The sequence below is a fragment of the Anas platyrhynchos genome, chromosome Z (assembly GCF_047663525.1).
Source record: "Anas platyrhynchos isolate ZD024472 breed Pekin duck chromosome Z, IASCAAS_PekinDuck_T2T, whole genome shotgun sequence".
NCBI lineage: Eukaryota > Metazoa > Chordata > Aves > Anseriformes > Anatidae > Anas > Anas platyrhynchos.
In genome coordinates, this window is record NC_092621.1 from 58,171,335 (window position 1) to 58,185,938 (window position 14,604).

The window sequence follows — 14,604 nt, forward strand, 5'->3', positions numbered from 1 at the left end:
GGAACTCATTAATGTTAAATTGTGATAAATTAAATCTCCTGATTGTAGATGACAGTGAAGTTTTAAATCTTTTTTTCCTTTAGCTGATGCAGTTTGTAATGTTCTATTCAGTTAATAATATTGGAAGTTATATAAGACATTGTAGGTAAAATTTATTAGTGCATTATAATCTCATTAGATTTTTCTGATTTTGTTTTACTTTGTTAAAGAAGGTTGTAATTTATCTGTAAATGCAATCCTGGAGAATGGACACGAAGAAGTTGTAGCAGTCCAATAGAAAGAGAATTCATTCACTCTTTAATGTGGTGATTTATGTAATGTGCTATTAGCTCTCCTCCTATTCCTTGGTTTGTATTACTGTGCATATGTATGTTACTACGCTTCAATATTGGTAGTACGTGCTGTGGATTGAGTGCTATTAGTGTTTAATACTAAATCTTTCTCACGAAATATGTATGTCTTCATATACGCATAACAACTCATGCATGGATGTGTACAATATTTAGTTGTAGCAAAAAGCATGACTAATGTGTCTAGAAATATGCTGATTGTTACTTAGGTTTCAGAGTTATTAAAATATGGCTGTACGTTGAAGTTCTTGTGGATAGTATGTTATCTGACACTAGGTTAGTATCAGGAGTTTTTTTTTTTTCAGGAGGAGAAATCCTTTTCAGGTATACTTTCATTCTCTTTTAATTGAACATTGCTGAGGCTTGTAGGACTTTGGATAAGCTTCTGTGTATGTTGACTATTCTCACCCATTTTCATGCTGAATGGGCCTTAAGTTTAGTATTGTTAGTAGGTGTTGGTGGTAGGGGGATGGTTGGACCAGAAGATCTTGGAGGTCTTTTCCAACTGTAGTGATTCTATGAATCTAGTATAAAATGTAAAATTAAAGTCAGGTGCCTATGATGAAACTGGACTGCTAAGGAAGAATGAATTCATAAAATATATATCAAATACAATTTTATTTTTTTTAAATGTACTCAGTATTAGCTGTACTCTTGTGGTATTAAGGAAATAGTCTGAATATTTGGGAGATGTTAATCTGTGCACTTGCTAATCTTTGTTTTCATTAAAGGTGGAAGGAAATTTACTAACATCTCCCAAAGGGGTTAAGCTTTCTATACGCACTGCTATTTTGTGAAGTTAACTCAAATAATTAAGTTACAGTTACATTAAAAACTAGCTTCTGGAGTGTAAGAGCATCTTTACATAAGGTACTGTAAATTACTATAGGCAATATTTACAATTGCAAATTTGAAACTTACCTTAAAAAATTTAAAACAGATTTTTTTTTACATATAAATACAACTCAAAAAATATTTGCTTCTTAAGCTTATTCCAGACCAGTATGAGCTAGCTGCTTACAAATATATATATGAAAGTTTATGCTGATAAGCAGCTTCACCCTTATGTTACTAGAAAGTGTATTAGCCTTGGTTGAGGATGTTACCCATATGCTTTATTGAATTCATTAATGTTTGAAACAAGATGTTTGAAACAAGATGCTCTTTCTAAAATACTTTTCAGTTGTGTTTGAGATGTGTTTCAAAGCAACATTTCTGTAGTGCAGTTTTGTTTGCTTAGACCACTAGTTGGTATACATCCTCATGTAACACGTTTCTATGGAAACAGACTTCATTGCGCTGTCCGTTTGAAGTTAGGTAGGTTCGTGATGTGAAATATCAAAACACAGTAGTTGCAATGAGCAAATTTTGTTTCATGTTCTTAGCTGTTAGCTTAAGATAAATTCTTCGGTCATTTACAGGACCCTGGCTTCAATTTTGCATTGAGGTACCCGAAACTTCAGTTAAATTATATGTATGTAAGCCAAAAAAAAAAAAGCAAAAGCAATAATTAAAAGACTTTGGTTTTATTTTTGCCTGCAAAGAGAGGAAGTTGTAAGGCTTTTTTTAGAAGTGCTTTCTGGGTCTACATGATTGTTTGGTAAAACACACTGGGAAAATCATGACCTGAAATTGGTCTTGTCTATCTTCTGCAATAACCTTAGTGAGTTAGCCAGTATCAACCAAATTGGAACAAAGCCTTATAGGTGACAGAATGAAAGTTCTACAGCACAGCGTGGGGTGGTGAATCCCCAACCCACACAGAAGCAAATAAATACCGAGGTAAAGTGTATAGCTTTTTTTTATTTATTTATGGTGTGATGTGAAATACTCTGTATGATAAACTTATCTTCAAGATACAGATCTGCCAAGAGTTAGGTTTTGATTCGTTCTATTGCTGATGAGCTGTTGCTTATTAAATTCAGCCTTTCGCTCACTCTGAAGATAATACTTCAGTGATTTTTCCACAACTGTGTTTTACCCTTGCATTTTACTTTTTTCTTTCATCATTCATGCTGGAGCAACTTCATTTTACTCTTCTTATTTTCAGGTAATTGAAATAAACATTGTTACTTCACTAAAATTCAAATAGTAATTACATTGCCCTGGAGATATTAGCAAATCCAGGGAGATAGATACATGATGATGATGGGGACAAATTTTGGTGTGGCTAGTATTAAATTTAAGTGTTTGCCTCAAAAGGGAAAAAGAATAAATGTATGCTGTTTAATAATACCAGCTTGCTAATAATTTACATGATTACCTGGACATAGTTTTAACAGATTTACTTCTACATGTAGCTGATTTATATTACTGATACCTCCTGGAGTTACCATTGCTTTTACTATAAATTCTTGATTCCAACATCTTCAATGAGAAGCATGTTAAGAAATGCTATAAATATACTGAAATAAGTAGTATTCATCACACAGTGAATCATCACTCAGCATGAAGACAAAGCTAAATCCTTCTGATGTCAAAATTAAAATGAACTTACATTAATGAAGCTGACCTCATTATATTGTTTCTGAAGCAACAGTGCCATTGCCTAGTGAGGATAAACTGTTCATAAAAAGTTACTTATTGCAGGAAATGCAGTTGATTTAAACACTTGTGCATATACAAACAGTGTTTTCTGTTCCTGCTGAAGCACTAACTCTCCAGCACATTTTTTTCATCAAGAGAAGTTTAATTAAATTAGATTCAACGGATACAGTACTGAAAAAACTATTATCTTTTCATAATATTTCCCACATCTTTAGATGTTTCATCTTTCCTTGTAGAAAAAAGGCTTAAATGTTTTTCATTGTTTGCTCAACATTATCCCTGCCATAGACTGTGGTATGGTATAATGCAGCGTAGGTTTGTTTTGATATGCAAGCAGTAAAGCTGCCTTACTATCAAGACAGTCAGTTGCTGCTATACCTGAAAGCTGTGTAGACACAACAGCAGGAGTTGTTTCTCAATAACAAGAGGGAATATACAGGTGATGGTAAATCAAATGTGCATTATTTAAACTGTTGGCTTGTGGCTCATGATTTGATAGCGCACTTTGTATGCACTAGATGTGGTAATAAACTTTCCTTTGAAGCAGAAAAGGCAAATATTTTTTCTAGTAAAGCCAATATAATTATGCATAAACAGTTTGTATATTTCAAGGCTGGCTTGAACTGAAAATTCATTTGCAGCCTATAAAACAAAATTCAAAGTTGATTTTTTGTTTCAGAAGGGTTTGTTGCATACACATGTATGTGTTACTTGCACATGTACAGCTAACAAAAAAGAAGCGGTTTTCATCTTATTTCTTATTATATTAATGTTTACTGTGATACTGTAAAAAATAAAAATCTACATGTTTTTATTGTGTCTGGCTTAGGGAATTCAGAAATTAGTACTAAAAATAGCTCTTATCATTTTGCCTGTTGTGTTGGAATCTGAAGTGGAAGTCATGGAAGTCATTCATTTGCCTTCAGAATTGGTGAATTGTATTGGCAATACATTTAGATATTTTTTTTCTCATCCCCCATTATTTCATGATTACTATGAACACAGGCTATTCCGGGAGCTTGAATGGTGAAGTTCAATACAAGAGAATTCAAAATCTCTTTTTGAATGTCCCAGCCAGACTATCCCCTTTGCACGGTTGAATGTGTTAACTGAAATCCTATTAAAACCTCCTACATTTAAACTAATATTTAAAATGATGTCAAAAACAAACAAACAAAAAAAAAAAAGATTTTAGTTTTTATAAAGGAGAGCTTCAAGTCTGTGATCATGGTTGCAGACCTGGTGGTAAGATCGGTTGTACAGAAGCAAACAACTGAATCTCTCTTTCATATAGACAGCTCCTGCTGAAACTCAGTGTAGTTATGGTTTGAATATATGATGTGAAATACAATGTTAAGTATCCTGTAAAATTGGTTTTTGAGACGTTTCTAGGTGAACACCCAAAATTAATGGACACTAAATGGCAATTCTGGCTGGAATCTCTAGCAAAATAGTAGTAATTATGGATCCTAATTTTATGGGACAGGCTATGGTAATGAAGTAATTTAGTGTGTTTCATAAAAGTTTCTATTTATTTTTTAACAGAAATGTTAAGGAGAAGTCTATCTGTTCAGTTAAAAATTTTTTCAGGGGTGCTTGGAGTATTCTTTGGATGAGGTTAAATATAGTGAATAGGGACTGCCCATTGGTTGTATAACAGCAATTCTTTGGAAAAATAGTATGCATCCAAGTAGGAAAAAGTGACATCATAATCCATACAAAATGGGAGATGAATTAAGGTTACATATAATTCTGGTATTTATTACCTGTTGGATGCCTACCTGATCTTTAAATCATTTTCAGTTGTTATAAGCTCTAATTGCACATGCATGTGTGCACATCCACACATGGATGAATATTTTTCCCCAACATTTTTGTGACACTGCTAGAAATACTTTGCTAGGTTGTAGCAGAATCTGTGAATTGAGAAGCTGAAATGTCTGTTTACTGTGTAGTATTCTTCTGTTTACTTCTGTTTACTGTGTAGTATTCTTCTGTACATCTCTATGAAATTTTATACAAAAAAATATACTAAACAAGTCTCTTAATACCTGGGATAGAAATTAATGATTTAAGTGAAACGAGAGCTTACAGTTTTCCTCTTTCTGTCTTATCTCTGTTTTGTTTCCTTCTTATAAGAATGAAAAAGGGAGGAAATGTCTATGATTTCCAAGCAGAGGTGGGGTGAAAGGAGAAACAAAGCAGAATCAGCATGCAAGCAGATCCTTGATTTTTTCAAGTCATGAAGTAGCATGTTTCTGTGATATTATGTAATGATAGTGTCAAACTGTGAGACCTGATGTATGTTTATGCCAACACATGTACTCATAAGTTACATTCCTTTCTAAAATAAAGTTGTCATAGTTTACCTTAAAAGTTTACTTTTTCTAGCTTGTGTGCTGTTCTTAAGAAAAGGGAGGAGATCAGTATGGTAGATGGCTAAAATTCTTGAGGTTGACGGAGAAAATATGAGGTTTGAAAGAGAAGACATTTATTTTCCAGTATTGATGTGGGCTGGAATAGAATGGATATGTTTTAGATTAAGGCCAAGTATTAGAGAAATTCCACATATTTTAGCCCTGGAATGTTTCTTTGGTGCACAGAGATTAGATGAGTTTCCTTAAATAGGGTGCAGCAATAAAAGTGTCTGCATTAAAGCTTGGAAGACAATGCTACTAAGAAGTACTAAGAGTAATATTTACAGTTAGAGAAGTAGAATTACAAAGATTAAAAATCTGTTTGTTGTTTTAGCACTAAAAGATCCTGCTGGAAGCTGTAAATAAAAGATGAGGCTCAAATTAGGTTAGAATAGGATTATTCATAATCTTTGCAAAAACATGTTCATCACAGTAGAAAAGGGAGCATTAGATCTAAGTAAAACATGGCAATTGGTATGGGTTGGCTACCTAAGCAGTAGAATATAACAAGCATGAAAAGAAACTATTTTAAATTGTGTGTTTCAGTCTTGACTGTTTGACACATGGTTTAAGTTCTTGAATTACAGAGGGGCTTCACTTAGGTATATTCTGTAATGCCAAAAAATATATATTTATTTAACACTGAACAGCTGCAAAACCTGGTTATAATATCATTAACGTGTCTGAAGAATTGAAAATAGGCATTGTGTTAGTCTAGGAAGGGTTCAGAGAATTCTGAGCTGTTTTCATAGTTGTTCAAATAAAACTGTAGCACAAATATAAAACTCATTAAACAGAATATTATTTTTTTTTATTCTGTGCAAAATGTTTCTTTCTTACAATTTGCATGTCTTGAAGAATGATGATGATAGATCTTAAATAAAAATGACCAAATAACAAGGATACTTAGGTATCCGTAATATATAAGTATATATGTCTTGGTAATAACAGGCAGAAGTTTTCTTTGCTATGTTGATACGCTCATGAAGTTGAGGAAGTACTGTTTTGTCTGGAGAATAAATTGTGACCAGCTTGGGGTTTGAATGTCAAGTTCCAACTTGCTGGGGAAGAAACCCCCATCTCTACCAAAGAGTCAAACTTACACTTAGTGGAAGTTCTTTTATGTTTTCTCTAACACTTATCTCTGTCTTTGCCAGTTACAAAATCCTTCGACCTAGTGACTTTATAATCTGTATATTAAAATATTTTGGTGGTTGAATTAAAAACAAAGGAAGCCAGATTTACATTGGAATAGTAGCAGAAGCCCTTCTTAGGAACATGCAGACATAGAACAAAACAGAAAATTGTGTTACTGTCAACCAAAGCTAATGATACTATTTTGCAACCTTTGCTTCCACCATTTTTCTTCTCTAATCTGCTTTAAAATGGCTTGAGAACAGAGGCAATTCCATTTCTTCAAACATGTCAGTTTGTGCTTTAAGTGTACATCACCTAGGGCACAGTGATGGGGACCAACAACCTTTAGAGTAACTTAACAGTTTTCATTTCCTCCTTAGCTATACCTCTGTCCTCCGCCCCTTCATATTCCTTCATAAAGAAACACTCTTATTTAATAGTTTTTAGTTCTGAGGAATCTTTCCAGTGCTTTCATCAAAACAGCAGATTAAATCAGAATGGTAGGACTTGTGAAAAATATTAGACTAGAAAACATTTTGAAAATTGATTTGGATCGTTACGTCAAACTGTGTCTAATATCACTTCCTATAAATAAACAGACATTGGATTTTGCACACTTCTGCACTCTCTTTCTCTGCTTTTCTTCTCTCTTTTCTACCGGCAGTGTTATCTCATGTATGTCTGTTCAAACACACTCACTAGCTTCATGTGGAAGCCAAAGAAGGCATGGTTAAACAGATACAGAAAATGGAACTTTTGCTTTAACAAATACTGATAAATATTTGGAAGGCATTCGGTCATGAGGACACAGTCATGAAGGTGATATTGACAGACAGATTTTGATTTCTTCATTGATAGGATAGTTACTCATCTAAAGGGTGCATTTCTCTGATACAACTATTGATATAGCACTTAGGTATTATTAGGCTGAAATTTACGATGAGGCTATGTCTTAGTTGGAGTTCATACCATTTGGACCCTGATTTCATGACTTTCCAAAAAATTAAAAAATAAAAATAAAAAAATAAAAAAAATAAAAATCAGTCACTATTTTTGCCAGACCAACAGGCTAAAAAGAAACATTTTCTGATAAGACAGAGATGTATTTTCAGAATACACTGGATTTTATTCAGATATAATTTCGAAAACCAAAGCTAACCATGAAGTTTTGTCTCTTATTGCAGTCATAATAGGCTGAAACACTGGAGTTTAAAAGGACCGTCATACTGATTCTATATCAGATCAGACATGTTCAAAAAGAGGTGACTTTCAATGCAAGTGTTCACTCTTCAGTTAAAACTAACTGCAGCATCACACAAATCAACTTTGCAGTAGCACTATGTTGTCTACATAGATAAGCCATAGATAGGCTTTTGCTCTCAATTCTTTCAATTCTGTCCTGGCAAGATATCATTCTGCCAAAAGTCTTGGTGTTTGAAAGGTTGAATTTTCTACCCATCTCTTAGCTTGATCTTGCAGCACCATGGCCAGATACTTCCTACAGACAATAAGTTGGTACTTGCAACTGCATGATGGTGTGAAACTTAAGAACCATGGACAGAGACTGTTCTCTGAAAGTTTGGAAGATTACAACATAGAGGTGAAAAAAAGAAGTCTGATTTTATTCATGGGCAGTTCAACTCTTTCAGGATTCTACCCAGACCATTGTGGTCAACATACTAAACCGTTGTATTGTCTTTAACTAATCCAGCTCTACACCAAGGTCAAGTCAGGTTCTGTAAAATAATTTGACTAGCATGGGAGTGCCATAGAACTTAAGGTTAAACTAACTAACAGCACTTTTGTGTTTTTTAATGTTGGAGTTGTTGGTCTTAACAACTTTGGTTCCTCCAGAACAGAATTAACTCCAGCTATTTGTAGCCAATCGTCTTATACTGTATTACATAGAGGGAAGTGTCCTGATAGCTTAAGTACATGTAAGTATCCTCTCTGAAACTCACCTAATCAGCCAGCATCTCTGAGACTGGACTGAGTACTGGAAGAAAATAAATTATTCATGCTAGATTTCAGTTATTTCAACAAAAGCAAGTGATTCATTCAACCGTGTTGTCTTCAAGTCATTCTAAAGGTCAGGTTGTCTCATCTCAAACAAAACCAAACAAGTAACACAGTACATCTTGCTGGTGTGCCTTTCACACTGAATATCTTCAGGTAAGCAGCATCCTTTAGCTGTTCCAGCTATTACAAAACATGTTGTAAAGCTGCAGCATGAGCTTGCTTTGACATTTGCTGGATATGATTTTGCAGAGAGCCAACAGTTAATCAGAGACAACATGAGTCTACTCTTTGTAAGTTATCTGTAGTGGATTCTGAATAACTTCTTAAAATGATGCTGCTCACAAGTTTATTGGAGTCTGCCTGTGGTTCATAACCAAAGCTGAGAAAGCCTGGTTCCAGATAATATGGGACTGGAATTCAAATATGTGGAGTTCAGGAATCGGTTGGTTACATTGAGTAATTAGGAATCTTTGGTATCTACACACATCTTTTCTGCTTTGTAAATACTGTGAGCAGTGTAAAGTTGCCAAGAAACTGACAGAAGACTTCAGCCTGCTGTTTGTGCCAAGCATATAGAGATGGTGGGCAAATATATTGTAAGTCTCATGGATGTCTTTTGGAACTTTAGGTATAGGGATTTTGTATTTATTTTGTCAAAGAAACACATTTACTTAGGCTAAAGTTCACAGTTTCAGAGCAGCTGCACTTCACACCACCTTCACTCTGTGAGTCATGCCCTTTTCCATATTTGCAGGCAGTTCTTGAATATTCGTATCTATTGTGGTTACAACCCTGCTCCTTACTGAAAGCCTTTCAGGAAATTTGGAAAATACCTGATCTACAGCCACTGATAGTGACCTGTCCAACCTCCCTTACTTAGTACACCAGTACTTTAAAAGTGCTTGAAAATACCTAACATCTCTTATGATTGGTCCTGGGAGTAAACTAAATCTGATCAACCTGTTTGAAGTTGAGTCACTGATTAGTAGTTCCTGAGAAGTCCACAGGAATTCTCCCTGAAAGCACCTTGTTCTGACAGTTTTCCCTTGGCTTTTGTTGTTTCTAAGTTAGATTCCTCTTTTCTTCTTAGTTCTCGTAATCCACTGAGTCCTATTTCACAGCATTCTTTGTAGTAATTAAAGCTAGTTTTAGACAGGTAAACTGAAACTTTTTTGTAAACTAAAGCTTTTTTCTTTTTTCTTTTTTTTTTTCTTTTTTTTTTTTTCTTTTTTTCTTTTTTTTTTAAGAAAGAAAAAACAGCAAGTGCTATAAGTTTTAGAGGGTGAATTAATAGTTCTAAGTCAAACAGTACACATCAGACATAGAATGCGGTGTCTTTGTCAGAAGCAAGAAGCTGGAAAACTTGTTTAAAATGAATGAGCATATGAATTATGAGTTAGGAAGCTGAAACCTATATACAAACTGTCACATGTTCTCATTGTGACAAAGAATTACAAGCAAATTAATCTGTTGAATTGACTGTTGATATGGAACTAGGAAAGAGTGAACTGGTCAAAGAGCACTAAAGGTGCCTTAAAAAGGTCTGAAGTTTAAAACACACCAGGCTTGCTTGCTGTGGGGAGACATGTCATAGTTACATTACGAACACTGCTTTTACCATTCAAACCTCACCTTTAGAAATGACTGCATATAAAAAAAGTTTTCTTATCTGCGGATCTCAATCCATGGATAAAACCAAAAACTCTTGTACTTACAAATTTTGTTTTATTTCTAAAATGGTGCTAAAAAAAATAGTTAAAGACAATGAAAACTATTTTAATACCAAAAGTTGTTCCTTAAGTAAAAATTCCAAAGGTGTTCCTACATCAGCACCAATTCCCGGATGCTTTTGGTGACTATAAAACTTGATTAACAGAGTTATAAAGCTTTATCAGAATATGTATGTTTTGTATCCAAAGCTTCTATTATGTCACACTTCTTGAACTAGTTCAATCAGTTGTTGAACTAGCTGAATGATGGTATGAGGGTTTTGAGGCATACTAGCTTCATAATTATATTTGAAGCAAATGTTGCCTTTTTTTTATATATAGCTTAACATTTCTTTTCTCTTACCTAACTTGCTTTGGTCATTTAATTTCATTAAAATTGGCCCTGTTACTTCAATAATTATTTTCTGACAGACATTTTCACCTGGAATATTCCATTTGCATGGGCAAGGAATAAAAGGCTACTCAAACTGTTTATAAACATGACAGATCCCCTTAAGGACATTTCCAAAAGACAACATTTTGTGGTGGTTTTACCACATTTCTGGGCTGCAGATCATAGTTTCTGATTCTGTGTGATTTTTTTGCATGAAAATTTTATTACTTATAGTTTGCTTGTCTAAATAGTGCTTAATATACCCTGAAATCGGTATAAGATAATACAGATTTTTAATAATGAGTGATTTGTACTTAAAATGAAATAGAAGTACGTTTATTTGAATTTAATCTAAATGTGAGTTGAATGACTCTTTCTACTCCAATGGTGTAACTGCAGTTTGTAATAGTTTCAGACAGCCAAGATACTTGGTTGGTAAATTCAAACAAGTTGGGTACCTGCTGTTAGTAGGGTGTATACTGTTAACCTGCTGGTTAGCAGGCATGTCATGTCACCACTTTATTGAATCCTGCAAAAAAGAATTGAGAATGGACTTCAAAAACAGCTCAGATGACTTGTATATTTTGTGAGGCAAGTTGTATTATTGCATTTGCATGCTTAATTTCAGGTTGTATCCTTTTAGCTATTGTTCTGGAATTTACTGAAATGTTTAGTTTCTAAGAAATCTATAGTGATGACCATGTTAAGCAACTTGACAAAATACTGTTCCCTGCATTGCCAGCTGATATCATGGCTGATGGCTGTTACTGTTTGTGGGGAGAGGAGGGGCAGAACCCAGACCAAATTAGTGCATCAAAAATGTAGTGGACCACTCAGAGTTTCACTAGGCAATCTTCTTTCAGCAGTATGCTGTATAAGATCTGTAAAGGTTTGTTTTCTTTCAGCCTAAGCTCCTTATTTGATGACAGATTTCAAAGGAATATAGTTTGACATGCATCTATGTATATGATTGTCTTTATGAGTGAGTAAATTGATAAAACTGTGGAGTTTTTGCATCTCTATTATATAAAAATAGAATAATGCAGCAGTAACCTGGCAAATCTGGATAATTGTGTCATAAATATTATTTTCTAAAATTATGCTCACCCTTTTTTTTTCTTCCTCAAGAACATCTGCACAGAGGTAATGATTTTTTGATGGCAAAACGTCAGGTAAAAGTGGACTCTTCTATGTAAATGAAGATGATAATGATTTGACATTATCTTTTTATACCACAGACTTGGCTCATTCAATTCCTGAGACACAGTTCACTCTAATGCTATGACTGACGATTGTTTGACTAGTTATGTTACATGTGCTTTGCTGAAGTTTTCTAAAACAATTTGATCTGTTATAATTGTTTTGTGTTTTTTTTTGTTTTTGTTTTCCTTCCTTTCCTCTTATCTTTTCTCTTTTCTATACAGGTGATTTCTATTCACTCCTTTCCAAGCTGCTAGGAGAAAGGGAAGATGTTGCTCATGTGCATAAGCAAAACCCTACAGAAAAGGCAGAAACAGATCTTGTAGCTGAGATTGCTAATGTAGTCCAAAAGAAGGACCTTGCCAGAGAAATCACAAATCATGATGAGAGGGACAATGCTATTCTTGTAAGAGACAGAATTCACAAATTTCACAGATTAGAGTCTACTTTGAGGCCACCAGAAAGCAGACATTTCTCTTTACAACATCCTAAGCATGATGAGGGAAGCTGGGATAAAGAACATACAGGAGGTGGGTTAGGGGTTAATTTTATGCAGTGAAATGCAATGTAAGAGCTGTGATCCACATTAGCAAAATCTGAAGGGAATATCAATTGATGCTTGGAAGTATTTTACATAACAGCTTTTCTAATTATGGAAATATTCTGCCTTTCTTTTGTAGCTGTTTCAGTGGCTTCTTTTCTCTATGTGAAGAAAGAATGTATACCAATAGCAGAATGCCAGTACTGTTTGGAATATAGAGTATTTTTTCCACTCTCAAGACTTGTACTTAATTATTTGGTATCAATTATAAAACATATCAATTATAAAACAAGCTAAACACAAGAGAATATAAAAGTCAGGGACCATGGACTTTTTTAATACGATTAATGATTGTGAAATGATCACTGGGATAACCTATGTATTTTATGAGCTTTCTGATTTACCTTGGTTTGTCAGACACAAGATTTTATGAGGTTTATTGCTGTAATCCTATGGGCTGTTTTTCTCTTATTCAGAAGAGTCATGAAAAATTCTTCAGAAGAAAAACATTGTGCATATTCATTTAAAATTGGCTTTGGCTATCCTAATATTCTTGGGCTGGCTGTTTTATTATACTAGGATTATAATTCATTCCCTTCAGGTTTCTATGACAGCAGAAACCGTGGAAGTGTTGTGTTTGTTTTACTTGCATTTTCGTCTGTGTGATATTGATTGTGCTTAGTCTTGCTAATGTGGAAAGCCAGATAATACAGTATGTGATAAGTATCTCATAAAAAAAAATACGTATGCATGCAAGTCATCTGTATGCATAAGCTGTAGCAACACATGCTTGCTTTTATGTTGCAACCAACCAGCTTGATGTTTCCAAGTACTGTTGTATACAAATACACATCATATGTCATCCATTTGATTTTTATTTCTGTTCAAAATGTGAATATGTAGTATCTCTGTTTACATGAGATTCTGTTGCAGTATTCAAATTCAGTTTAATTCTGGGATTGTATTTAACAGAAGGCCAAAAATGAGGACTTTCCAACGTTGTATTGTTTTAGTTGGTTAAATGAGAACCTATCAAAGTATTGGCATAGAAGCAAAAAAAACAGGCGCGATGTTATCATGTGCCTTGACAAGTGATAATCATAAAAAATTCCATAGGCAATGCTGGAATTAAATGATTGGAAGAGTAATGTGTGTATGTTTCTGGGAAAAAAAAAAAAAAAAAGTTTGTTAACCTCAAAATAATCATATGTGATGTGTAGAGAGGAAAAAAGCTAAGAAAATTCTTTGTTTTAACTGATTCAGAAGAGGGAGTGTCAGTGAACTGAATAAATACCTAAGTTGCAACACCATATGGCATGAATTCTGACTGTAGAAATTGTTTGCTCTGCTACTTTAGTAGTTATATATTCATCTGGTGGGGGAATTTGTTGGTGGAGTGCTAATAAATGGACTTTGAAATGACTCAGGACTGAGATACAGCAAAAAGCAAAATTGAAATGATCTTAGCATTCTTGTCCAATGTTTCTGATACTAACTACAGAAGTTCTGAACTTCAGAAGCTATCAGCGCCATCTTTTGGCAAAAGAACTTTTATTGCAAAAAATCTTCAAGCATATGTTTAAATTCTGTTTTGGGACTTAGAAGAATACAAACCTGCTTCTCTAACAGATTTTCATTTAAAGGAGGAAAGAGTGGAATGTGAAGTGGTTTTATGTTGTCTTGATTTAATTTAAAAAAAAAAAAATTGTACCCTTCATAAAATTCCAAAAGTTTAACATTTTTAGTCTTAGAAATCCTCATTTTTCTAACATGTAACAGACCTGAAATAGCAAGCAAACAATACGAATTAAGATCGTTATAAATATTATGTGTATAACTTTATACTACTTATAACCTTTCTGTACTGCTGTTATATTACCACCCTGTGAGTGAACACTAGTCAAGCAAGTTGTTCAACATCACTGCAACTGGTCCAATTACACCTTCTAATTACAGCAAGAAGTATAATTTTCCAAGTTTTAAAACTCCTTTTACAGTGCTTATTTACATTTGTCAAAATATAAATGACTACTCTGATGGCAGGGAGTAAATGTAACATGAATAAAACTTGTAGATAAGAACAAAAAATAGCTGCTAGGGATTTACGGACAGTAAGTTGCAATTTTACTAATAAATAAGGGCTTTAGACTTTCACTTGTAGGGAGATTAAAATCTGACTTGCGTGTTTTAATGCTATTTAATTCTTAAGAATTTTATTGAACCAAATGAATTACTCTAAATTACAGTATAGAAGATCTGATCTTTTAGTTTAGAAATCTCATTTACAACA

The 14,604-nt window shown here is 33.9% G+C and overlaps 1 protein-coding gene across 8 annotated transcripts in view; it reads left to right on the top strand.

The window, feature by feature from the left end:
- Positions 1-14,604, top strand: part of PAM (peptidylglycine alpha-amidating monooxygenase) — a 142,870-nt gene that overhangs the window by 104,976 nt on the left and 23,290 nt on the right. For 3 of the 8 annotated variants that reach the window (XM_038171367.2, XM_072031532.1, XM_072031531.1), the window contains one exon: positions 11,998-12,303. The exons of the other annotated variants lie outside the window; for them this stretch is intronic. In XM_038171367.2, coding sequence (XP_038027295.1) covers positions 11,998-12,303 — 306 coding nt within the window. The remainder of the gene's footprint in view (positions 1-11,997; positions 12,304-14,604) is intronic. 8 annotated transcript variants of the gene reach the window in all.